The following is a 27891-nucleotide window of genomic DNA, read 5'->3' on the forward strand; positions in this document are numbered from 1 at the left end:
GCCAGAGGATGTGATCAAGGCGATTAGCATAGCGGGGTTTAAAAGAGAGCATTAGATTAGAGAACGCTATTATCCGTGGGCATGAGTAACAAGAAATACATCTACTTTATGGGATCTGACGGGTACTTGTGACCTGGTTTGGCCACTGTTGGAGACAGGATCCTGGGCTCGATGGACTTCTCTTATGTTCTTAAGTACTAAGCTCATCAGGTAAGATCAAGTCCTGAAACACAGTCCTGCATCGCAGGATTACACAAACCACAAAAACTAGAATTAATAAAAGGAAAAAAAATATTACAAAATAAGAACATAAATGCAAATAACAAATGAAAAGACCCCCTCTAAAATGAGCCATCCAGGCCAGAGGCCTGTTCTTCCTTAAAAGTCTGTTCAAACAGCCAAAGTTTAAGATTTCTAAATTTCCTAAAGTTGGACTCTAGGCAGATTTCCATTGGCAAGGCATTCCTTAACAAGAAGGCATGGGGATAACCATAAGCAGCTTGCTGGGCAGACAAGATGGACCATTTGGTCTTTATCTGCTGTCCTTACTGTGTCATATTCTACTGTCATAATGCCAGTGCTGAAAAGAGGCCTTAATATCTACATAGGTGGCAAAGCTTAAATCCCCAGACAAGCTTGCTGGAAATAATGTGGAACTGTAGTTACAATTTATTTGTAACTTACTTTTCTGTGCTGCCTGTCGCTAGTTCTTACCCTATTGTATGCAGCAGTAAAGTACTGTGGACTTGTCTGGAAAAGGTTAGCACATACACATCTGGTTGACAGCAAGCTGATCACAACTATGTATGACAAAGGTAAACCCTTTGTGCAGCTCCTGTCCCCTGTTCTTGCATATTTGTCAGCTGATGATGACCTGTAAACTGGTTGAAACCATTTGTGCTGCACCTCACCTTACAATTACCTGCTTAATCTATTTAAGGGCTGTTTTTCTTCCCTGACTCTAGGATCTATCTGCAGATACCCTTTGGATAAAGGCTTGAGGATTGCAGGAAATCACAAACAAAATCTTTGTGTCAGATCCTGGCTTGAAATTAACGTGCAAGAATGGTCTCTGTTATAAATAGTTCAGGACATCTGAAGGCCATTGCACAGCAAACTTCTCTGCTGAGGCCTCAGAGCTATGAGAGGCCCTAGCTATGTCACATTATAGAGGAGGGTCCTGTCTTAACAAGCAGGCTTCACAGATTTACAGTGCTAAATAGTGAAGCCTCAAGGATCACAGATCTTAAGGTGATCATACCCGATGATCTCAAAGTACTCATCTCACATTGAGGAACCATGTTATTGTTATTATTTCTACTCTTTTATACTTCTTGTTACCCACCTCCCAGTTTTGATTTCCCTGTTAAAATGTAATTTCCTAGCTTAACCCGTTTGCTGTAAACCGGCATGATGTCCACAACTAATGCCGGTATATAAAAATGTTTAAAAAAACCCACACTACTACACGACATCCTTACAGATGAAGCCCCTGACATATGCGCTATCATGGAATCCTGGTTAAAGGATACCGACTCCGCCTTAATTAACCAACTCACCTCAGATGCATACAGCGTCTTTTCCATACCTAGAATCAAAAAAAAAGGAGGTAGACTATTCCTGGCCGCCAAAAAGAACTTCAACCTTACTCTCCAAGATATTTCACACCCCCCCAAACTGGAAATCAGTATTTTCAAATCTAATTCCCTCCAACTCTGCTTAATCTATGCCCCCCCTGGCCTTCTCGAAAAAAATCCTTCCCCACTCATAGAATACATCTCTAAACACTTAAACAATACCAAGCCTGCCATAATTCTGGGAGACCTGAATATACATGTAGACCGCGACCCCCTTTCCCCTTCTTGTGAAGCTATTCTGACAGCTATGACAGCGCTTGGTTTCAAACAAAACGTCTCAGAACCCACGCACAAGGCTGGGCACACACTCGACCTCATCTTTACCAACTCATTAATCCAAACTGACCAACCCAGCTGCACACCCATCCCTTGGTCAGACCACTTCCGTATAGACACACGATGCACAATCAAAGACACCCCCCCCCCCTTCGCAACCCAAAAAAACAATAAAATTTCGCAAACAAGGCAAGACTGACGACATCTTAGAGGCCCTTTCAAAAGAACTCCCTAACATAGACCTTACTGACGCGAACACAGCCATATCTTCATGGTTTCAAATCACCACAAACATAGCAGATAGACTCTGCCCATCCCAAACCAAAGAAATCAAAACAAACAAAAATAATAAAAAACCATGGTATACAAACGAACTTAAAACCATGAAACTCGACCTTCGCACAATTGAAAAATCCTGGCGGAGGAATCAAATCCCCACCACCCTAGCACAGTTTCACACCCATCTACACACCTACCGAAAAGCCACCGAAAAAGCAAAGAAAGACTTCTATGCCGCAAGAATCCATCAGTTCCAGTTCAACCCACAAGCCCTCTTCCAATACGTAGCCAGCCTTATCACATCACCGGACAGACATAACCCTGACAACGATGATGAATCAAAATGTGAAAAATTAGCATCATACTTCCACACTAAGGTACAGACCATTATGGCACGTTTCTCACCTCACCCCAATCCTCCGAACCTAACAACACCCAATAATACCTCTACTGACCACTCCGATCCTGTCACACAATTGCATCCGTCTACACAAACCTCAAACACCACCCTCTCAAACTTCGAAAACACATCCGCACTTCAAATTGAAACCACTATCAAAAAATCAGACCCGCCTATCATCCCTCAGATAATCTGCCCACCAAAACACTACTTACAAATCCCACTTCAAAAGCCAAACACATCGCAAACATCCTGAATAAATCTATCACACTGGGCCAGGTCCCAACTGAACTTAAGCAAGCCATTATAAAACCTATCCTCAAAAAACCAGACTTAGACACCACTGATCCAGCTAACTATCGCCCAGTGTCAAACCTCCCTTTCCTCTCCAAAATACTTGAAAAAATAATTAACAGACAACTTACAGACTATATAGAAGACCACAATACTCTCTCCTCATCCCAGTTTGGTTTCCGTAAACACCATAGCACAGAAACCCTACTTATCTCCCTCTCGGAAACCATACTCAAAGCCCTGGACAAAGGACAATCCCACATACTCACACTACTAGATATATCGGCGGCATTCGACACAGTCAATCACAACATACTCATTAAACGCCTCAACGAAATTGGCATCTCGGACACTGCCCTTCTCTGGTTCCAGTCTTACCTACACGACAGGAGCTATAGGGTAAAAATCGGTCGCAACGAATCCAAACCAGTCAGGCTCTCACAAGGAGTACCACAAGGCTCCTCCCTCTCCTCAACCCTTTTTAATATCTACCTCATACCCCTCTGCCTACTGCTCTCCAAACTGGGTTTCCAGCACTTCATATATGCAGATGATGTGCAGATACTCATACCAATAACCGACTCTTATCCCAAACGCAATGAAGATTTGGAACTCTGCTTTGTCTGAAATAAACAAATTACTCACTGACAACTTTCTGGCACTCAACACCAACAAAACCGAGCTACTCATCCTCTCTCCCCCTAACATTCCCACACCCAGCCTCTCTTCCCCTTCGCCACCATGCTACCCTCCCACCCAATTTGTCCGCAGCCTAGGCATATGGATAGACAACCACTTTAACCTCAAAAAATTCATTTCTACCACTATAAAGAGCGGATTCTTCAAACTCCACACCTTGAAGAGAATCAAACCACTATTACACACTTCTGACTTCCGAACAGTGCTGCAGGCCATGATCCTATCCAAACTGGACTACTGCAATGCTATCCTCATAGGCCTTCCAAAAAATACCCTCCAACCGTTACAGCTCCTACAAAATGCCGCTGCCCGCATTCTCACAAATACTCACCGTCATGACCACATCACCCCAGTTCTTCAATCCCTACACTGGCTCCCAGTAACCTTTAGGATAATTTATAAATCCCTCACCCTCATACACAAAGCCATTCACAACCAAAACATGCACTGGTTCCCTGAACATCTCCATCGCTACAACCCAACCAGACCAACTAGAAAGCAGCACCAAGCCAAACTCCTGACACCCTCCCCCAAAATCATCAAACATGCCACGATCAGAGAACGATCATTCATCATAGCAGGAACTTCCCACTGGAATAAAATGCCCCCCCACCTATGCCAGGAACCTTGCCATAAAAAATTCAAACAGAATCTTAAAACCTGGCTCTTCAAACTAGCATACCCCGACTGACTGACTACTCCCAAAGATACATACCCGACCCCATACTCCCTACCCGACTGACACACCTCTATCGAACTTAACAACCTCAGACCCCCCCCCTCATCCTTGCCTCATCCTACATCCCTGTTCCCCCTCCTCCCCCCCGTCGTTCCTCTCCCTATCACTCACCGCTTATATCCTGTCATCTTGTTGATAGTTAAAAACTTCTTTCCTCTACTCTCCTTAAGAGTTAATTATTTATTCACCTGTCTTGAGTTGACTTAGTTTACTTACTGTTTGCTTGACATTAAACTATTGTAAAGCTTGTTGCTATGTTACGTTACAATGTGAACCGGGGTGATGTTTTTAACGTGCCCCGGTATATAAAAAACCCTTTAAATAAATAAACAAACAAACAAATAAATAAATAAATACTAAAACAGTTCAGCAAGGCATTAGAAGATTGCTAGGATGCACAGGGAGATGCAATACATGTAGAAAATAAAGATAATAGGTTCTTTACAAGTCAATGGTGAGATCTTATTCCATGACGCCTATTTAGGGACAGTGTTTTTCAAACCAGAGCTGGAGTATTTATAAAAATGTATTTCCCTGTACGTACCGGATCAGTCCAGACTCCTGGGTTTTGCCTCCGCACCAGCAGATGGAGACAGAGCAAGATTTGACAGGCTCTGCCATAAATACCAGGGTGCCACCCACAGCCTGTCAATATTACTCTGTCTCCAGCAAGATGGTACGGGTGCGTGCCCACAGTCTGAATTGATTTTAAAAAAAATAATAAATAAATAAATAGAATGATAGTTAGGGGCTTTGTGTGACTTCTTTCCCTTTATTTAAGTTTCTTTTATATAAAAAAAAAAAAAAAGATTATAGGTTCAGGAGAAGGAAGTTTAACAGAGCCGGTCTGTGCCTCCCAGGGTGTTGTCAGGTCCTAGGGGGACCATCCCCCCTGGTCGAGTAGACTGCTGGGGCTAAGGGTCGAGGACCCTGCTTTGCTTTACAGCCCAGCCGGGGTGATACCAGGGAGCCCGGCTCACTCACCCCAGCCGGACTGCTTCAGAACTCGGCAAGGGACAGCTCCAAGGTAAAAAAAAAAAAAAAAAAGTGCTTTCTTCGCGTCTGCGTTGCGCGGTGGTTTCGGGCCTTAGCACGGCGGTGGCGGCGGTCACTCCTTCTCTCGCTCCCCGTCTTCCTCCCGATCGTTTTTTTTTTTTTTTTTGCAGCGGTTTCGTTGTTGGCACCAAGCAGGTCACGTGGGGTGGCCTGCTCGGCCTGCGGCTCCGACAGCGCGCGCCTCTCGCAGGATGGAGGCGAGGGCTCGTCGGGTTCGGCTCGGGGGGTCGTGGTGCGGCGGCGGACCTTGGCAGTTGTAGTCGGGGAGCGCTCCTCTTCCCTCCCCAAGCAGCTGACGAAAATCGTGGGAAAACCTGCCATCTTGGCTCCGGCCCCCCCGCGGCGCCGATCGTGTCGGGACCCAGGAACTCCCCACCCTCCCTCTCCCTGCAGAGGCCGGTTTCGCGGCCTGTTTCTCCAGTGGGGGCCGCAGGGGGTGGGCAGGGGGATAACACAGGAACAGATTCAGAGGATTCCTGTGATTCATTTTCGTCAGACTTTATTTTGGCAATGCATAGGGCCTTTAAGGCCCGCAGAGTCCATAAGAGGAATTCGCCTCAGACGGGGGAACCTATGGGCCCCCGCTCAACTGGCAAGCTGCCCCCATGGGCGGAGGACAGGGAGGGACCTCCCCCGGCAAAGCACCCATTGTGGGCTCTTCCCCCCCCCCCGGGACGATACAGATTCCCCTCTCGACTCGATGGATCAGGAAGATCAGGACGAGCCTTTCCCTCCCCCGAGGGGGGCAGAGGGAGATGGCACACTGGCGCAGGGGGCAACACTTCCGAGCCAGGCCTCGGAGGGTGACGACCCGAGGGTGATCCGTCCCTTTCGCAGGGACGAGCTGGCCCCTCTCATTCCTACCATTTTGGGGGAGTTAGGGATTGCTGCGCCTCCCGAGGAGTCCCGTCTTGGATCCCATGTTGTTGGGTCTGAGTGGCCCCCCTACAAAGTTTCCTTTTCACTTCTCGGCTTCCGACCTCCTCTTCCGAGAATGGGATACCCTGGACTTGGGTCTGAAGGTCAGCAAGGCTTTGGGTAAGCTTTATCCTTTGCCGGAGGAGGAGGCACTGGAGCTCCTTTGGGTGCTGAAGGTCGATGCTGTGGTGTCAGCGGTGACCAAGAGGACTACTATTCCGGTCACGGGGACCACGGTACTGAAGGATCTTCAGGATCATAAGTTAGAGGTTCAGCTGAAGAAGATTTTGTCCGGGCGATAGTTTTGGTTCCTTGTAAACCGGGGTGATATGTATACTATACAGGAACCCCGGTATATAAATTCTTTAAATAAATAAATAAATAAATAAATTAGTATTCGAACGGTTCCCTCCTTTCTACCAAAGGTGGTTTCAGCTTTTCATTTGAACCAGTCGGTGGAGCTTCCATCGTTTTCTAATCTCGAAAGCTCAGATTCCTCTTCTAAGGACCTGAAGAAGTTGGACGTGCGTAGAGTTCTCCTACGATATTTGGAAGCTACAAATGGTTTTTGGGTGTCGGACCACCTCTTTGTCCTTTGGAAGGGTCCCAAAAAGGGGAATATGGCATCTAAAACCTCTATTTCGCGGTGGTTGAAGGAGGCCATCAATTCTGCATACCTTCTCGGAGGTCAGCCTTTGCCTTTGGGTCTGAAGGCGCACTCTACATGTTCCCAGGCGGCTTCCTGGGCGGAGTGTCACCAGATTTCCACTCAGGAAATCTGCGGAGCAGCGACTTGGAAATCGTTGCATACGTTTGCACGTCATTATCGGCTGGATGTCCAGGATCCCAGGGAGGGCAATTTCAGAGCAGGCGTATTGAAAGCGGGCCTTTCCGGGTCCCATCCCAAGTAGTTGAGGCTCTGGTACATCCCAGGAGTCTGGACTGATCCAGTACGTACAGGGAAAAGAAAATTAGGTCTTACCTTCGATAATTTTCGTTCCTGTAGTTCCAAGGATCAGTCCAGATTCCCGCCCTTTTCAGCACTAAGTTCGGAGAGTCTGCTGTTTTCCATTCTGTTCTAGGCCTTCTGGTCTGATCGATTTTCTCTGTTGGCAGTCAGGTTTTTTGTTGGGGGAAGTGAACTGATGGTTCCCCGGTTGATCTTCATGTATATAGTTAGTTTGCAGTGGGAATTATTCTGCTTTGACATTACGTAATACTGACAGGCTGTGGGTGGCAGCCTGGTATTTATGGCAGAGCCTGTCAAATCTTGCTCTGTTTCCATCTGCTGGTGCGGAGGCAAAACCCAGGAGTCTGGACTGATCCTTTGGTTCTACAGGAACGAAAATTATCGAGGGTAAGACCTAATTTTCTTATACTGCTGTCCTGACCCAAAACAGTGTGCAAGATTTAAAAAAAAACTGGTACAACACAAAACAAAATAAACCAGAACCACCCCAAACAGTAAATTGCCTCTATCATATGCAAATCTACATCGTACATATTCATTGTGGATATATTTATTTATTTTTAACTTTTATATACTGACATTCTTGTATAACATACAAATCACAGACGGTTAGGTGGTATTCCAGGACAGGCTTGAGATCCACTCAAGTGGATTGTACCTGCACTGGATATGCACACGCTGCTGTGGAGTAGCACAGGGCAGTAGCAGTGGTTCATAGAGTAGCAGGGTTTCCTCCTTACTTTGAGGTGAATAACTTTGAAAGGATATTGCTGCAGACCCTGACTTTCCCTTCTGTGTTTTCTACATGTGCTTTGGAGGAAGATTTAACACTCCCAAGAAGACCACATTGGAGTGATGAACCTGTTGGATTTCATCTTGGAGGGGATGTCTGGCTTCTCAGTTGCTTAGATGAAAGACCCATGTCTTGGTCAAGTTGGCATGAAGCTGGCTGTTATCGTTGTAAGCTCAGAGGTTGCTCAGTGCTTATCATTCTGTTCTCGATAGTAGCAAATCTGTGCTGTTTATCTTGGGTCATGGAACATGAAGCTCCTTGTATTGCTCTGTTTGGGCCGGACATTGATTATATGTGTTAAAGAGGATTCTTAGCACACTGCCTTGTGGTAAGCTCTTTTGTTGTTGACTCCAGCTGCTCCCTTTTTTGCACATCTGTTCTCCATAAGAGATCCAGTATGCTGCACTAAGTGGTACTCAGGTGTCATATTGTTGACTTTGGCAAGCATATTTTGGTGGCTACCTGTCCTGTGCCACTGATATGGCTATGAGCACAGTGCCTGTTGTCATCCCTTTCTTGGATCCATCTTCTATATGCTGCTTGATATTTAATATTTGGACAGATGAGACTTACAATCCTAAATATTTGCACCCTAGAAAAGAGGACAGATATGATAGCGCTCATTCAGAAGACAATTTTTAGTAGGTTTATCTGATGGTAAATGAATGTTTACCTGTGGAAACACACTTTCCAAAATTTGCATCCCACATCAAAAGCGAAAAGTATGCATGCTGTCCATAGCTAGTGTGCTTTTCACTGCTGGGAAAAGGGGTAGAGCTAGGGCCATCCTAGCAAAGTACATGCGAGTTTATTTTTAACACCTTGTGCTTACTTGGCTGCAGAGAGTTTGCTCCTGTAGCCATGGTGCACACCAGGCAAGATATTTCAGGGGAAGTTTCCCTTTGAAAATGAGCTTGCAGACATAAAATACATATGGGCCTACAAACTCCGCAGGCAAACTGAAGATTGCTTCATCAAATATCTCAAAGGTATAACAAATAAGAACATAAGAACTTGCCATGCTGGGTCAGACCAAGGGTCCATCAAGCCCAGCATCCTGTTTCCAACAGAGGCCAAACCAGGCCACAAGAACCTGGCAATTACCCAAACACCTAGAAGGTCCCATGCTACTGATGCAATTAATAGCAGTGGCTATTCCCTAAGTAAACTTGATTAATAGCCATTAATGGACTTCTCCTCCAAGAACTTATCCAAACCTTTTTTGAACCCAGCTACACTAACTGCACTAACCACATCCTCTGGCAACAAATTCCAGAGTTTAATTGTGCGTTGAGTGAAAAATAATTTTCTCCGATTAGTCTTAAATGTGCTACTTGCTAACTTCATGGAGTGCCCCCTAGTCCTTCTATTATCCGAAAGAGTAAATAGCCGATTCACATCTACTCGTTCAAGACCTCTCATGATCTTAAACACCTCTATTATCTCCCCCCTCAGCCTCAGTGGAAAATAGTGGTAGAAAAAGAGGTAATGAAATGAGGCTCAAATAGGGTAGATTCAGGAATAACATAAGGAAATATTTCTTCACAGAAAGGGTGGTGGATGCATGGAACGGCCTCCAAAGGAGGTGGTGAAGGCAAAAACAGTAACAGATTTGAAGAAAGCCTGGGATAAGCAAAGGGGATCCTTGGATATGAGAGTAAAGCCTGAGATCGGGCAGTCTTTGCGGTATGGCATCAGGAATGGGCAGGCTAGATGGACCTTGCAATCTTTATCTGTGTCATTTTGTATGTGTGTGTGTGTGTGTATGCATAGTTATATACTGCTCTGCTCTGTGTGTGCACGCATGCAGATGCGGTTGTGTTGCTTTGCTATGTCTGTGAGCAAGGTTATGTTTTGGTGTGGGAGTGCATGTGGTTGTGCTGTTTGCTGTGTGTGAATGCAGTGATGCTGTGAGAATGTGACAGTGCATGTGTGTGCGAGAGCGTAGTTGTGCCATTGCACTATATGTGTGAGAGTGCGGCTGTGCTGCTTCATTCTGAGTGTGTGTGTTTGGGGGGAGTAGTGACTGTGTAGCTTTACTGTGTGTGTGTGAGGGGGGGGGAAGCGGCTGTCCCGCTTCACCGTATATATGTGATGGCTGTCTGCTTCATTGTCTGTGTGTGTGTGTGGGGGGGGTCGAGCTGTACCACATTGTTCTGTGTGTGTGTATGAGAGAGGCTGTGCTGCTTCTTTCTGTGCTGTGTTTGTGACTGTGCCGTTCCGTTCGTGTGTGTGTGGGAGGGGAGCTGTCCACTTTGCTCAGTATGTGTGTGTGTAAGAGAGGCTGTGCCGTTCCGTTGTGTGTGTGTGTGTGGGGGGGAGGGGGGGAGCTTTCACGTTGCTCAGTATGTGTGTGTGTAAGAGAGGCTGTGCCGTTCCGTTGTGTGTGTGTGTGTGTGTGGGGGGGGGAGGGGTGGAGCTTTCACGTTGCTCAGTATGTGTGTGTGTAAGAGAGGCTGTGCCGTTCCGTTGTGTGTGTGTGTGGGGGGGAGGGGTGGAGCTTTCACGTTGCTCAGTATGTGTGTGTGTAAGAGAGGCTGTGCCGTTCCGTTGTGTGTGTGTGGGGGGGGGGTGGAGCTTTCACGTTGCTCAGTATGTGTGTGTGTAAGAGAGGCTGAGCCGTTCCGTTGTGTGTGTGTGTGTGGGGGGGGGGGGGGTGTGGAGCTTTCACATTGCTCAGTATGTGTGTGTGTAAGAGAGGCTGTGCCGTTCCGTTGTGTGTGTTTGTGGGGGGGAGGGGTGGAGCTTTCACGTTGCTCAGTATGTGTGTGTGTAAGAGAGGCTGTGCCGTTCCGTTGTGTGTGTGTGTGTGGGGGGGAGGGGTGGAGCTTTCACGTTGCTCAGTATGTGTGTGTGTAAGAGAGGCTGTGCCGTTCCGTTGTGTGTGTGTGGGGGGGGGGGAGCTGTCCACTTTGCTCAGTATGTGTGTGTAAGAGAGGCTGTGCCATTCCGTTGTGTGTGTGTGTGTGGGGGGAGCTGTCCACTTTGCTCAGTATGTGTGTGTAAGAGAGGCTGTGCCATTCCGTTGTGTGTGTGTTTGGGGGGGGGGGGAGCTGTCCACTTTGCTCAGTATGTGTGTGTGTAAGAGAGGCTGTGCCGTTCCGTTGTGTGTGTGTGTGTGTGGGGGGGGGGAGCTTTCACGTTGCTCAGTATGTGTGTGTGTAAGAGAGGCTGTGCCGTTCCGTTGTGTGTGTGTGTGTGGGGGGGGGGGGGAGCTTTCACGTTGCTCAGTATGTGTGTGTGTAAGAGAGGCTGTGCCGTTCCGTTGTGTGTGTGTGTGTGTGTGGGGGGGGGAGCTTTCACGTTGCTCAGTATGTGTGTGTGTATTAGGGCAACTGTGCTGCTTTGCTCTGCCTATGTGTGTGAGGGCGGCTGTGCCGATTCCCTCTGTGCATGGGTGAGAGTGCTCAGCTGTGCTGCTCTCTTCTGTGTGTACCTGAATGTGCAGCTCTGCTGTTTCTCTATGCGTGCGTGATCATCTGTCTGTGCCGTTTCCCTTTGCGCATGTATGGCTGTGCTGGTTTGTTGCACGAGGGAGCATGGCCATGCCACTTGTATTAGAGCCATGCACGTCTGTTCTCATTTCTCTCTCTTGTATTTCCTCCCCTCTGTGTGCAGGTGTCTGGCCAGGAAGACTGCTCTCACCAGCCATTCCAGAGCAAGCTGCCCGTCCCGCTCTGGCCCAGCTTCCTGAGGGTTACAGACAGCTGTCAGTACGTCATGCAGAGCGAGTCTAAAAACTCAGGTCAGCGCTAGCAAGAGACAGGATTCACATTTAGCTCATTTTCATGGCGTGACAATTTTCCTTATGTTGCCAAAGTAATATACATAATGATTAAAATTAAAGGCTAAGAAAAGAAAGGAACAACAGAGAAAATAAGTAAGTTACAGTCTCTGGCAAGTGCAGTATTCGGGCCATGTCTCAGCTTTCATTTCTGGCCTGCTAGAAGGATACCACACATTCTGGTACTATAGCTGCTGTTTTTCCTCTTTCCCCCAGGATTATACAAAGGGGAGGGAAGTCTTGGATTTTCTCTCTCTGCTTTGGGAAATGTGCAGCTCTGATCTCTTTGCATTTCTGTTTCTATTTCTCCGGTGTTGCATTGCTGTCTTTTGGGGTTTCCAGTTAAGGTTTTGTGTCTGTATTTGGTCTGTTTGCTTTTGCTGCCTGAGGTGAGGGATTCTGCTAGTGGGTAGTTTCTGACAGGTCGATACTCTAAGGCTGCGGTAGAAAGAGTGCGGCAGTGTCAGGCGCACCCTCGTTCCCCGCACGCACAGTTCTCTTCACCTACCGCTCTATACTCTCTTCTAATTGCATGCAAATGCATGCTGCAGCTGCGAAGCCTTAGGCAAGCGTTAGGCCCGCGCAACCCATTTTACTGTATAGAGCGCTATACAGTATCCTGGGTGCGCGGGCCTAACGCTTCACGGCCGCGCTGGTATCTGTCATTTCAAATGACATTTGAAATGACAGATACCAGGAAGTGGACAGTTATGTTCCCCGATGCTCGGCAAACTTTCCCCCAGCCCCCGCTCACCTGCCCTGGCCCCGTCCGGTCTCCGGTGCAGCCCCAGTCCTGTCTCCTCCTCCCGAAGCAAAAAAAACAAAAAAAACCGAAAAAGTAGCAAGGCTCGGGCCTGCTACGGTAGTCCCTTCTCCCTTCTCTGCTCCTCCTGATTTCGGCGCTCAAGGCGGCCGGGTGGGCGTGCATTCATCCAGGCAGAGGGAGCCGGCGGCGAAAGCGGCCTCCGGCTCCCTCTGCCTGGATGAATGCACGGCCCCCGCCGGCAGTGAATGAATGCCTGTGCGATTTCGGCGCTCATGCCTTGAGCACCGAAATCGCACGGGCATTCATTCATGCATCAAATTCCTTTATAGGAAAACCTCTTTCTAACAAATAAGTTGATCTCCAGCCTTTTTTTTTTTTTTTAAAATCAGAAAAAGACCACTGAACCCTAGTCATAATGAAAATAACTTTGGCTCCTGAATGGGCAACCGATTAGACTGGGATAAACAGAAACAATGCCCGTGCGATTTCGGCACTCAAGGCATGAGCGCCGAAATCGCACGGGCATTCATTCACTGCTGGCGGGGGCCGTGCATTCATCCAGGCAGAGGGAGCCGGAGGCCGCTTTCGCCGCCGGCTCCCTCTGCCTGGATGAATGCACGCCCACCCGGCCGCCTTGAGCGCCGAAATCGGGAGGAGAAGGGAGAAGGGAGAAGGGACTACCGTAGCAGGCCCGAGCCTTGCTACTTTTTCGGTTTTTTTTTTTTTTTTGCTTCGGGAGGAGGGGACAGGACTGGGGCTGCACCGGAGACCGGACAGGGCCTTGAGCGCCGAAATCGCCCCCATTTTTTACACTTTATTCCCGTTTTAATTTTCTAACACCACACTAACACCAAGTAGAGGGTGGCGGTAAACTAACAGGTTAAGGACGCGGCAAAATAGCGGGTTACAAAGGAGATAATCTGAGCGCGCGTCACAGTATCGGAGGGGAATAGCTAATTCCTTCATTTACATATCATATACATGCTGCGTGCGGAAAGGGTTATGCGTCTGTTTTAAGAAGCGCTAAGGACGCGTGAAACTGGAGACTGTATCGCTGAATCGCCTTACGCGTCCGAATTGTGCGCTCCCAGCTCGTTACAGACGGGAAATCCTCAACCGCACGTTACAGTATCGACCTGTGTGTCAGGATGTGTAGCAGTCCAGCTTGTTCTGTTTTCCAGTTTGCTCCTCACAATAGGACATTTTCGTGTTCTGTGTTTGTAACTGTTTGAGTTGAAGGTGTTAGCGCTGAGTGTGCTTTTTTCCTGGATTTTGTGTTTCATAAAAAGCCTGGTAGAGGCTGTTGAGATGACACCAACATTTGAATATTCTTTGTTGCATGGTGAGTAGTTAAGGGGAAGCCTCCTGATTCTGCCCTGCTCCCGTTATTAGAGGGGTTTCTGTAGACATGGCGTGGAACTGGAGATGTAGAATTTCTGGTGGGGTTCTGTCCCAGTCTGTTTTGGGTTAATGCGAGACCAATATAAGAGGATTGCTTGCATGATGCTAACATAATTTTAATAGTAGTTCCACTGGGGTGGGGGTTCTGGAAAATCACAATTTGTCTTTTCCAGATGTAATTGTAAGGCCCATGATTTGCAGATTTTTGTTCACTTGTAGACCTTCTGGGGTAGGGGATACAGTGACCAGACCATCTGCATATAGCAGGCATTTACCTTTAGACCTGCAGCTGAGGATCTCTTCAGCACTGAGGGGAAATATTGAAAAGGGTGGGTCTCAGGCTGCACCCCTGCCTCACTCCTTGCTCCTGTCTTTAGCTCGGCAGTTTATTGCACATGTTTCAGACTAGATTAGGGCAGGGCTATGCATTAATAGCAGATTATCACACACTTCCTATGTGTTCTAAGTGCCAGGCCTAGAGGGCACACTGGGATCCATAAGCAGGGCAATGGAGAGCTGTATCTGCTAAAAGAAAGACTGCTTCCTTCTCATCCTGCAACACCCGTTCTGAACATTTGGGGTTTGTTCCCCTTCCAGCAGATGGAGGCAGAGCACATGACTTTTTCTGTGATAAGGTTACTACTTATGTGTGGTGCAGTGATAGTGAAAGCCAGTATTCTCTGCCTCCAGCAGATGGAAGAGTACTGATAGTGCAGCAGATTTTCAATTTACGTTTACCCTATTCTTTAAAGAGTAATACAAACAAATTAAACTCGCAGTAAATACTGCACTTTCTTGGCTGTCTATGGGCCAGGCATCTGAAGTATTTCAAAGTAGCGAACCCTTAATTCATTGCTTGTAGTCCAACAAAGGGTGTTGGTAGAGTCTAAAACGAGCTTTGAGCTATTATTTAAGGTAGAGGATCCTGTGAGAAATTGCTTGCACTCCTTTAAACCTTCCTTCCCTTTGTTTTCTCTCTAAGCATACAAAAAATGTTTTAGAAGGAAGGAATCACAATATATTAGTCGTATGCTGCCTGGTTTTCTCTAAGAAAGGAGCCATTTTAAAAGTCTTTAACTATAAATTTAAGAAAGCCTAATGCCGGAGTGAAGCCACCGCTGTATCACATGCAGGTGCAGATGATCTGCAGCTGCAAGTGGCACACAATGATCAGTTTGCCTCCATGCCGAAACTGGTACAGAGATGCCTTAAAATCAAAGCAGACAAAATAAACACCCCAGAGGCACAAACACAAATAATGAATTTACAGCCATGCCCAGAGGAAATGGAGGCATCAGAGACAGCCGTTGTATCTGGAATAGCAGCCATTTTGAAAATAGCTCAAGCCATTCACAGCACCGCACAGCAGCAAACACTGAAAAATGTTGATGCTCTGTTTTTAATGCCAGATAATGAGCATACTATGGAAATAGGAAGTAATATAAACGTCCCTAGAATCCGTGAAGTTATACTGGAGTTTTCCAGATTTCTTCACCAAGCATTCTCTCTGTTACAGAAACCTGGGAAAGGATTAGAATCTGCAGATTTAAAAGCACAAAAATCTCCAACTACTTCATGCCAGCTCCCCCAAAAAACTTTCAATTACTCCAGAACCTGGTGGTACAGTTCTTTCACAATTCAACAAGCCACCATGTATGGACAAAGAGGATACATATGAGGGGAGTAGTTATGGATCACTAGAAGAAGGAGAAGAGAACCAGTAATCTGACTTTCATAAAGATTAGATTTCTGCATTAATTTCATAGGTAAATTCATCTCTGAGACGCTCCAAAAATAAAATGGAGACCCCTGACCGGGATCCAACTATTTAAGGAGTTCACAACTCAACAGCTTTTCCCCTTCACTCTGAAATATAAAGCATGGTATTAGCGGAATGGGAGTCCCCAGAAACTGGCCATAGATGTGTAAAGCCCTTCTGCAAGCTTGATTTGCTGCCAAATGATGTCCTCGAATGTTGATTTCAAATTCCACGAGTTGATGCTGTGGTCTCAGCTGTAACCAGAGAGCCAACCAGGAGGAGCAGCATTAAAGGACTTATCAGGATAGGAAGACTGAGATAATATTAAAACATGTTTTTCATCCTCCGCTCTTGCAGTTCAAATTGCAATTTGTGCAGGTTATGGTTCGATAGCTCTTTTGTGCTGGGCGCAACAGTTACTAGAAGGGGATGAGGTGGCATTGCTGGAATCAGCAGCAGCATATCTTTCAGATGGATTCTATGATCTCATAGGAATTTCATCAAGATCTTTGTCTTCATCAGGTGCAAGAAGACTTTTATGGGTAAAGACAGTGGGTGGCCGACTCATGGTCCAAAGCATGTCTATGCAAGCTTCCACTTAAATGAACATTGTTATTTGGAGAGGAATTTGAAAATTGGTCAGAACTTTAGGGGAACTAAGACCACAGAAAATACCAGAAGACAAAGCTTGATCATTTTATCGGTCTACAGAGGCAATTTAAGAACATACTGGCCTGGAAAACAATTCTCATCCTAACCACAAAGATTCAGGAGAAAGATGTAGTCCTTTTAAGGAGCAAGAAGAGAAAGGCCAAAAATAACTAGGTTATCCAGAACAGCTCATTCCAGCCAATACTCTTTTGAGGGTACAGTCAACAGGAGGATGTCTTCAGCTATTTTACCAGGAGTGGCCCCACATAACCACATAAGAAAAGAACATAAGAAAATGCCATACTGGGTCAGACCAAGGGTCCATCAAGCCCAGCATCCTGTTTCCAACAGTGGCCAATCCATGCTACAAGTACCTGGCAAGTACCCAAAAACTAAGTCTATTCCATGTTACCATTGCTAATGGCAGTGGCTATTCTCTAAGTGAACTTAATAGTAGGTAATGGACTTCTCCAAGAACCTATCCAATCCTTTTTTAAACACAGCTATACTAACTGCACGAACCACATTCTCTGGCAACAAATTCCAGAGTTTAATTGTGCGTTGAGTAAAAAAGAACTTTCTCCGATTAGTTTTCAATGTGCCCCATGCTAACTTCATGGAGTGCCCCCTAGTCTTTCTATTATCTGAAAGAGTAAATAACCGATTCACATCTAGCCGTTCTAGACCTCTCATGATAAGAACATATCAATGGATATCATTTAGAATGGTTACTCACTAGAGCTATTACATTAGTACCAAATACTTTTATTTATTTATTTATTTATTTATTTATTTAACAGTTTTATATACCGACCTTCATAGTAATTAACCATATCGGATCGGTTTACAATTAACAAGAGTAAAACTGGGGTAACTATTCAAGTAAACGAAAGATAAACAGTAGGTAGGAATGAGTCAAAGTTACAATCAACAGGGAAGAGAACTTGGAAGCTTGCAACAAGCTGGAAAGAAGATAAGGCAGGAAATAAATATGAAGTGATACCATAGGGCGTACATAGGGTTAAAGCTTAATGGTGCTTTAACCTGGGAGAGTCAGAGTCCATTCGTGAGTATAATCACCATAACGGGTAAGCGTGAAGGACAACTAGTGATTGTCTGGTGGGTCGGCGAAGGCTTGGTGAAAGAGCCAGGTTTTAAGTCTTTTTCTAAAAGTTAACAGTTAACCATGTTTGTTCCAAAAAAAAAAAAAGAGAAATAGCAGCACAAATTACTCCAAACAAACTTCTACTGCTGAAAGCAATGTATTCCACAATAGGGACAAATACAATCTATTCTGTGATTCCAAAAAAAGATGGTTTATCCAGACCAGTTCTAGACCTCAAAGGATTGAACAAGTGTTTATATAATCTCATATTTTCATTTGGAAACTCTATGGTCAATCATGATATCACTATGTCAGGGCGAGTTTCTATTTATAAGTTTAGGGTGGATAATCAGTTTTACAAAAAGCGATCTTCACCTAACTCAGTCTCTAGAATATTTGAGTACACAATTCAATAACATGGAATGCTGCATATCTCTAATATCGAAGTGCATGATCAAGATTATCGAACAAATAAGAAAATTCTCATCATAAAGAGTACCAAAGACTTGGGATAATCTTCAAATGTTAGGAACAATGACAGCAAGAATATATCTAGGCCCATGGCCTGGGCTGACATGAGACCTCTACAAAGTTCCCTTCTATCTCGTTGGCCGCCACAAACACAAAATTACGAGTGTCTTCTCCCTCTCCCAAATTCACTAAAGAGGTCTTGCTTGGTGGTCAGAAACACAGAAAAAGATGTAAATTTACAGCTGCCATCATGGACATCAATAACCACAAATGTGAGTTTAACAGGATGGGGAGCACATTGTCAAAAATAAATAATACAAGGAGTATGGTCTCAGAAAGAATCCAGATGGTCAGTCTACAGAATGGAAACCAGAGAAATAAAGTTAGCAATATATCATTTTATAGAAATGACGGCAGAAGAAGACCAAACGGCCCAGCAAGCCCCACACACTTTTTCTCTCATACTTTTCTTCCACTATTAAAGGGAAAAGCGGTGAGATTAAAACTGTGAAGGATTTCAAAGGGGCGTGGGATAAACACTGTGGATCCATAAAGTCTTGAGGATGTGAATGAAGAGAAGAGGCATGGGCGTGGCTTGCGGGAATGACGGCTACTACCTGGTGATTAATAACCTTATTCAATAAACGTACACACGGTTAATGCGACTCCAACATTGCTCTGTGCTTCAACGGCAAGAGGAAATGTGGGACAAAGGATTTGCATTCACAAATAAGCGTGGGAGTAACTTGCTTGTTGTGGCAGTTACTACACCAAACCAATTAAGCTTGATACTTCACTTTGAATACATATATAGCACAGCTCACTGCTTCAACGGCAGGGGGAATGAAGATAAGAGGATGTACATTCAGACAACAACCAACAAGGACTGAATTACATAGTCTGGGTAAACAAATAAGCGTGGGTGTAGCTTGCTTATTGCGGTGGTTACTACCCCTAACCAATTAGGCTTGATACTTCACTTTTATGCAGCTCCAGCACTGCTCTCTACATCAATAGCAGGGGTGGAAGGAAATTAGAACCGAAAAGTTACCAATAAGAGCCCTGACCTCAGCGGTCAGAGTTACAGATAAGTATGAGAAAAACAACTGTGAAAGCTTGCTGGGCAGACTGGATGGGCCGTTTGGTCTTCTTCTGCTGTCATTTCTATGTTTCATTTCTATTTCTTTACGACAATGCAACTGCAATAGCATATATGAACAAATTGGGGGGTGGAAGTACATAAAGGAATATCTAGGAATATCTGAAGAGGCAAACCACCTATTTCCTTGGGCAGAAAAAAATCTTCAACAGAGTTCTGCAATACGTATTGCAGGTCAAGAAAACCTTCAAGTTGATTTTGTCATTAGAAATCTTCTGGATCCAGTCAGTGGGAACTTAGCCAAGAGATGTTTCAGAAGATAGTGAAATCATGGTGAACCCCTCAGTTGTATCTATTGGTGACTGGCGAAATTGCTAAAGTCCATCGATTTTGATGGAGGACCTGTCTCTATTCTATCTTATGGCATGGCTTTTGAAAGGTCAAGATTAAGCAGAAAAGGCTACTCTCCCTCTGTGAAAGCAGGAAAGAATTCAACTTCTCAAGCATATATACACGTGTGGTGTTTATTTAAGACACATTGCAAAGATCTATTAATCTCACCCTGGCGGGCAAAAATTTTAAATATTTAAATTTTTTTACAAACAGGTTTAGCACTCAGTTCATTAAAAGTCCAAATAGCAGCAATTTCATGTTATAGAAGGGAATAGAGAAGTATCCCATCCAGATATCATCTGTTTTCTGCATGGGGTAGAGAGATTACATCTACCATTTAAAGCAATTTTTTTTCCTTAAAGGAACTTAAACTTAGTATTAAAGATGCTAGTGAAACCTCCATTTGATCCTTTAAAAAAAATGCAAAATATAAGGATCTTTCATTAAAGATAGATTTTTTTTGTTGCTATTTCATCAGCAAGACATATTTCTGAGATACAGGCAACAATCTTGTAGAGAACTGTTCATAAAATTTACATCAAATATAGTAACTATTTATCCAGTTCTTCATTTATACCAAAGGTAATCCTTAACTCTCAAATGTCAAAGAAAGAAAGAAGTAACTGATCAAAGTCTACTATCATCATGTGCTTCAGCAAATCTACTCTACCTAAACATGTGAGCTGGGGGTGGTGATACCCTCCTTCATCCATTCCCACTTCAATCCATTACTTTCACCTGTTCTAAATAGACCGTCTCTTCTTCCCTACAAATCGGCCTCAATACATGTTCAGCAAACAACTCCCATCGCATACTAGAACTCTTTGAAGAATTTAACCTCGACTTAACTTGCTGTATTGAGACCTGGATTGAAGAGGGTGATACTACCTCTCTCAGCTATGCCTTCCCAAGCACCACACCACACCATACACTTCATCGCATGGAAAGAGGTGGAGGAATTGCAATCCTTTTCAAAGATACACTAGCTCTCGAACTAGTATCTTCCATACAGATAGGCAAATCTGATTGCCTAACAATTAAGTTTCAGAGCAATGAAGGCCCAAAACTAATCTATCATCTATCATCCTCCAGAAAATCATCCTGCTTCCTTCCTCAAATTATCTGAATTCATATGTGACCTTGCTACCACCTCCCCCTTAACCTGTTCATTCTTAAAGACTTCAGTTACTAGATCTAGTTATAGCTTCATCCGTGATTCTTATTTCCTGATACCACATTCTGATCCAGATCACCTTACAAGAACCCTAGTCAAAAAATAATCGCCCAAGCACAGCCACCACCATCCAGAAACTTGCCCATACTCACACACCCTAAGAACATCTAAAAGTATCAACTACCATCAACACTTCAAAGCTGCCTAAACTACTAGTTCAGCAGTGGAATGAGACATTCATTTCTGCCATTGAGACACTAGCACCTCTCAAGCCAGATTCTGCCATAAGAACATAAGACTTACCATGCTGGGTCAGGCCAAAAGTCCATCAAGCCCAGTATCCTGTTTCCAACAGTGGACAAGCCAGGTCACAAGTACCTGGCAGGATCCCAAGGGATAGAGAGATTCCAAGCTGCTTATCCCAAGAATTAGCAGGGGATTTCTTCAATTCTAACTTAATAATGGTTAATGGGCTTTTCCTACAGGAACTTGTCTAATCCTTTTTTAAACGTAGCTACACTAATAGTTTTCACCACATTCTTGGACAATGAATTCCAGAGCTTAATTATGCGTTGAATAAAAAATTGTGTGTCTCCTGGTCTTTGTACTTTTCAAAAGAATAAACAACTAATTAATTTTTACTCATTCCATTCCACAAATTAGTTAATAGACCTCTATCATATCTCCCCTTAGCTGAAGAGTCCTAACCTCTTTAGCCTTTCTTCATAGAGGAATACGGTCTGGGAATCTGTTAAGCAAGTAGGTAACCTGCATGGCGCAGCAGATACTACCATAAGCTTGCTTGGCAGACTGGAATGACCATTTGGTCCTTTTCTGCTGTCATTTCTATGTTTCTCCATCCTCTTTATCATTTTGGTTGTCCTTCTCTGTACCTTTTTCTAATTCTGCTGTATCTTTCTTGGGATGTGGTGACCAGAACTGCACACAATACTCAAGATGAGGATGCACCATGGAGTGATACAGAGACATTATGATATTCTCTGTTTTATTCTCCATTCCTTTCCTAATAATCCCCAGCATTCTGTTTGTGAATGATATATGAACACAAGATGAGGATGCACAATGGAGTGATACAGAGGCATTATGATATTCTCTGTTTTATTCTCCTTTCCTTTCCTAATAATCCCCAGAATTCTGTTTGTGTATGATATATGAACACAAGATGAGGATGCACCATGGAGTGATACAGAGGCATTATGATATTCTCTGTTTTATTCTCCATTCCTTTCCTAATAATCCCCAGCATTCTGTTTGTGTATGATATATGAACACAAGATGAGGATGCACCATGGAGTGATACAGAGGCATTATAATATTCTCTGTTTTATTCTCCATTCCTTCCCTAATAATCCCCAGCATTCTGTTTGTGTATGATATATGAACACAAGATGAGGTCGCACCATGGAGTGATACAGAGACATTATGATATTCTCTGTTTTATTCTCCATTCCCTTCCTAATAATCCCCAGCATTCTGTTTGTGTATGATATATGAACACAAGATGAGGCAGCACCATGGAGTGATACAGAGGCATTATGATATTCTCTGTTTTATTCTCCATTCCTTTCCTAATAATCCCCAGCATTCTGTTTGTGTACGATATATGAACACAAGATGAGGATGCAGCATGGAGTGATACAGAGACATTATGATATTCTCTGTTTTATTCTCCATTCCTTTCCTAATAATCCCCAGCATTCTGTTTGTGTATGATATATGAACACAAGATGAGGATGCACCATGGAGTGATACAGAGGCATTATGATATTCTCTGTTTTATTCTCCATTCCTTTCCTAATAATCCCCAGCATTCTGTTTGTGTATGATATATGAACACAAGATGAGGATGCACCATGGAGGGATACAGAGGCATTATGATATTCTCTGTTTTATTCTCCATTCCTTTCCCAATAATCCCCAGCATTCTGTTTGTGTATGATATATGAACACAAGATGAGGATGCACCATGGAGTGATACAGAGACATTATGATATTCTCTGTTTTATTCTCCTTTCCTTTCCTAATAATCCCCAGCATTCTGTTTGTGTATGATATATGAACACAAGATCAAAAAGGTTCTTTTTGAGAACATTGTTTTACGTTATGTTATGTTTTACACACTTTGTTAATTGTAAACCGGGTTGATGTGATGCCTGTCATGAAACTCGGTATAACAAAAACAATAAATAAATAAATAAATAAATAAGATGAGGATGCACCATGGAGTGATACAGAGACATTATGATATTCTCTGTTTTATTCTCCATTCCTTTCCTAATAATCCCCAGCATTCTGTTTGTGTATGATATATGAACACAAGATGAGGATGCACCATGGAGTGATACAGAGACATTATGATATTCTCTGTTTTATTCTCCATTCCTTTCCTAATAATCCCCAGCATTCTGTTTGTGTACGATATATGAACACAAGATGAGGATGCAGCATGGAGTGATACAGAGACATTATGATATTCTCTGTTTTATTCTCCATTCCTTTCCCAATAATCCCCAGCATTCTGTTTGTGTATGATATATGAACACAAGATGAGGATGCACCATGGAGTGATACAGAGACATTATGATATTCTCTGTTTTATTCTCCTTTCCTTTCCTAATAATCCTTAGCATTCGATTTGCTTTCTTGGCTGCTGCTGCACACTGAGTAAAAGATTTCAATGTGTTTTTAATAATGGCACCTAGATCCTTTTCCTGAATGATGACTTCAATGTGGAGCCTTGCATTTTGTGCTATAATATGGGTTACTTCCCTAACTGCATCACTTTGCACTTATCCACATTAAATTTCATTTGTCATTTGCATGCCCAGTCTCCCAATTTTATAAGAACATAAGAACTTGCCATGCTGGGTCAGACCAAGGGTCCATCAAGCCCAGCATCCTGTTTCCAACAGAGGCCAAAACCAGGCCACAAGAACCTGGCAAGTACCCAAACACTAAGAAGATCCCATGCTACTGATGCAATTAATAGCAGTGGCTATTCCCTAAGTAAACTTGATTAATAGCCGTTAATGGACTTCTCCTCCAAGAACTTATCCAAACCTTTTTTGAACCCAGCTACACTAACTGCACTAACCACATCCTCTGGCAACAAATTCCAGAGCTTTATTGTACGTTGAGTGAAAAAGAATTTTCTCCGATTAGCCTTAAATGTGCTACTTGCTAACTTCATGGAATGCCTCCTAGTCCTTCTATTATTCAAAAGCGTAAATAACCAATTCATATCTACTCGTTCAAGCCCTCTCATGATTTTAAACACCTTTATCATATTCCCCCTCAGCCGTCTCTTCTCCAAGCTGAACAGCCCTAACCTCTTTAGCCTTTCCTCATAGGGGAGCTGTTCCATCCCCTTTATCATTTTGGTTGCCCTTCTCTGAACCTTCTCCATCGCAACTATATCTTTTTTGAGATGCGGCGACCAGAATTGTACACAGTATTCAAGGTGCGGTCTCACCATGGAGCAATATAGAGGCATTATGACATTTTCTGTTTTATTAACCATTCCCTTCCTAATAATTCCTAACATTCTGTTTGCTTTTTTGACTGCTGCAGCACACTGAGACGATGATTTGAAAGTATTATCTACTATGATGCCGAGATCTTTTTCCTGGGTGGTAGCTCCTAATATGGAACCTAACATCGTGTAACTACAGCAAGGGTTATTATTCCCTATATGCAACACCTTGCACTTGTCCATATTAAATTTCATCTGCCATTTGGATGCCCAATCTTCCAGTCTTGCAAGGTCCTCCTGTAATGTATCACAATCCGCTTAAGATTTAACTACTCTGAATAATTTTGTATCATCCGCAAATTTGATAACCTCATTCGTCGTATTCCTTTCCAGATCATTTATAAATATATTGAAAAGCACCGGTCCAAGTACAGATCCCTGAGGCACTCCACTGTTTACCCTTTTCCACTGAGAAAATTGTTCATTTAATCCTATTCTGTTTCCTGTCTTTTAACCAGTTTGTAATCCACGAAAGGACATCGCCTCCTATCCCATGACTTTTTAGTTTTCTTAGAAGCCTCTCATGAGGGACTTTGTCAAATGCCTTCTGAAAATCCAAATACACTACATCTACCGGTTCACCTTTATCCACATGTTTATTCACCCCTTCAAAAAAATGAAGCAGATTTGTGAGACAAGGCTTCCCTTGGGTAAATTCTGTGTTATATTTATTCATATTCTGTGTCATACTTAGCCTTCTAGATACATAGGTTCCATCTCACAGTGATATACCGCCACATTTATTCGCATAGTCTTATTTACTCATCTTGTTACTCTTTTACATTAATTGGCTGAAATGTAAATATTGCTCTGTTCCTTTATCTCCCCTCTTCCAGTTCCAAGTTAATTTTCCCTGTTTTTTGTAACTTTCTCACATCCTTTTCTGATTCCCTGTATTTAAAGTTCAAGGTTTTTATTGAGAATATTGTTTATTACGCTACGTTATGCCTTTCACACTTTGTTAATTGTAAACCGGGTTGATGTGATGCCTGTCATGAAACTCGGTATAACAAAAACAATAAATAAATAAATAAATAAATCCATGCTGGCTGTGTTCCATTAAACCATGTCTGTATATATGAGCTGTGATTTTTGATCTTTAGAATAGTTTCCATGATTTTTCCCTGCACTGAAGTCAGTCTCACCGGTCTGTAGTTTCCTGGATCACCCATGGAGCCTTTTTAAATATCAGTTACATTGCTCACCCTCCAATCCTCGGGTACAATGGATGATTTTAATGATAGTTTACAAATTACTAGTAATAGGTCTGAAATGTCATTTTTTAGTTTTTTCAGATCCATGGGATGTTTACCATCTACTTCAGTTGATTTGCTACTTTTCAGAGTGTCAGTTTGGCTTACTACATCTTCTAGGTTCACTGTAATTTGTTTCAGATCATCCGAACCATCACCTCTGAAAACTGTCTCCAGAATTGGGTATCTGCTCGGCATTCTCATTAGTAAATACCGAAGCAGAGAATTCATGGTCTTTCCACTATGGCCTTATCTTCCCTTGTCTTCCTGCAGCCTGAAGTAGGACTTAACCCCCTAGCTGACATCTATTGTAAATGCCATCCTGTCTCACGGTACCTTCTCTCAGTGATTCAAAATTACAATCATCAAGCCAATTCTGAAGAAACCTGGGTCAGATCCAAAAATATTAGACATCTGTTGCCCAGTCGCTAGCTTCTCCTTCTGTCTAAGCTAATAGAAAAAGTAATTTATCTCCAACTCCTTGACCACCTCAAGGAAAACATTTTGCACTGTCAACAATCCGGCTTTAGGAAAGGCCATGGAACTGACTCTGTTCTACTAGCCATCACTTATAGTATCCACTTGCACGCCATTCAAGGTGGTGATTCCCATCCTTATCTTGCTAGATCTCTCTGCCATGTTCAACATAGTTGACCTGTAAATTACCACAAAGAATGTGGAAAGATGTGCATAGCACTCTTAAATATCAGCACACCTTTTTGCCTTTGTTCAACATAGTTGACTACCAACTTCTGATCCAGTGGTTACGCAGCAACAGCACTGAAGGTACTGCCCTAAACTGGTTTGAATCCTTTCTCTTTAATAGAGCTCGGTCTGTCACTTGGGCCAATAAACCCTCAAAACCTCAAGCTTTCATGTTTGGCGTCCTTTCCCCAGTTTGTTTTAACATTTACATCTGTCCGATATGTGGCCCTCATTCAGGCTTTCAATGTTGAGTGCCTTTTTGTGGATGACATTCAACACTGCATCAAAATCAGATCCACTCAATCATCCTCCCTTTTAAATCTCACTAACAGGGTCATTCATCAAAATGCATTATGGCATTAACACACGCGATAATGTGTGAACACATGCATGAACACCATAACGCATGCGATAATCGTGTTACCGCATGGCACGAATGAAAACTTTTTGAAGGGGTGGGATTGGGGAGCAGTTTGGGCAGGATTTATTAAAATGAGGGGGAATATCACACGTTTTTAATGCCGGAAATAACTACACCTTTTTTCCTGGCGTTAAGCTGTGTGATATGCCTGAATCGGCCGTAAGGAGGTCAGCTAATAGCTCGAGTGAGGTGTTGGTGGTGGTGGTGTGGGGTTTAGGAGCCAGTTTTATATGTAGAATGAGACGTAAGAACAGCACTGTACACCTCGGTGAAGATTTGACATCATTTGGAGTGAGGAAAGTCTCACAAGGTTGAGATTTCTACAATGTTCTCTTGCCCTAGCTTGATGGACTCTATAACAGGATGCTATCAAGCTAGGGCGAGAGAACATAGAAGAAATCTCATCTTTGTGAGACTTTCTCTCCAAATGATGTCAAATCTTCACTGAGGTGTACTGTGCTGTTCGTACATCTCACTCTGCATGTAAAACTGGCCCCTAAACCAACACTTCACCTCGAGCTATTAGCTGGCCCTCCTATAGAGATATAAATAGTTGACTACTATGAAGGCCTTAGAAATAGTCTCTCTCTTTCTCTTAGTAATAGCTATGAGAGAGAGACCCTGCAATACTACCTATGCGAAGCGCTATGTTAGTGCGCGGTGCAAGCCCCTTTTTCTTACTGCAGACGTTAGTTTAGCATTTTGATTAATCTATGAGTAATTGTCTTACATCACTAGCACAATGGCTCGGCCACCAGAAATTCAAATTGAACCCCTCTAAATTGGAACGACTTTGGATTAGCCACCAAAGTCATCCCTTACGGTCACCACCCTACCTGTTAGACATTCTATTACATTCCAGAGCATCAGTATGAAGCTTAGGGATCTTGATCAAAGCCTCAGTATGGAAACTCACATCGCCAAAGTAATAAAAATCTCATTCATGCATCTGCGTCAGATCTGCCAACTATGAACCTATCTAGAAAAATAAAATCCGACCACAGTAATCCACGCACTAATCATCAGCAGAATAGACTACTGCAATTCTTTATTCAATGGCATTTTCCTATAAATGCCTCCAGCTCCTGCATACCACAGCAGCAAGAATCCTAATAAGAGACTGCACTGGCTACCAATAGAGAGCAGGATCAAGTTCAAAACACTTTTCTTCATCTTCAAGGCATGTACAAACAAGCTCCAGAATAGCTTGTGCAACTTCTTCTCCCTTATGCCCACAAGAAAGAACTTGGATCTTTCTAAATGGCTCTACTTTCCACCCTGCCTCTGGTCTGTAC

General features: G+C 43.6%; 1 protein-coding gene across 1 annotated transcript in view; it reads left to right on the top strand.

The window, feature by feature from the left end:
• The window catches only part of ANGEL1 (angel homolog 1), a 137980-nt gene that overhangs the window by 43760 nt on the left and 66329 nt on the right, over positions 1-27891 (top strand). Inside the window, exon 6 of the mRNA XM_029586104.1 lies at positions 11680-11806. Within this exon, the coding sequence (XP_029441964.1) occupies positions 11680-11806 (127 nt within the window). The remainder of the gene's footprint in view (positions 1-11679; positions 11807-27891) is intronic.

The sequence above is a fragment of the Rhinatrema bivittatum genome, unplaced genomic scaffold (assembly GCF_901001135.1).
Source record: "Rhinatrema bivittatum unplaced genomic scaffold, aRhiBiv1.1, whole genome shotgun sequence".
Lineage (NCBI taxonomy): Eukaryota > Metazoa > Chordata > Amphibia > Gymnophiona > Rhinatrematidae > Rhinatrema > Rhinatrema bivittatum.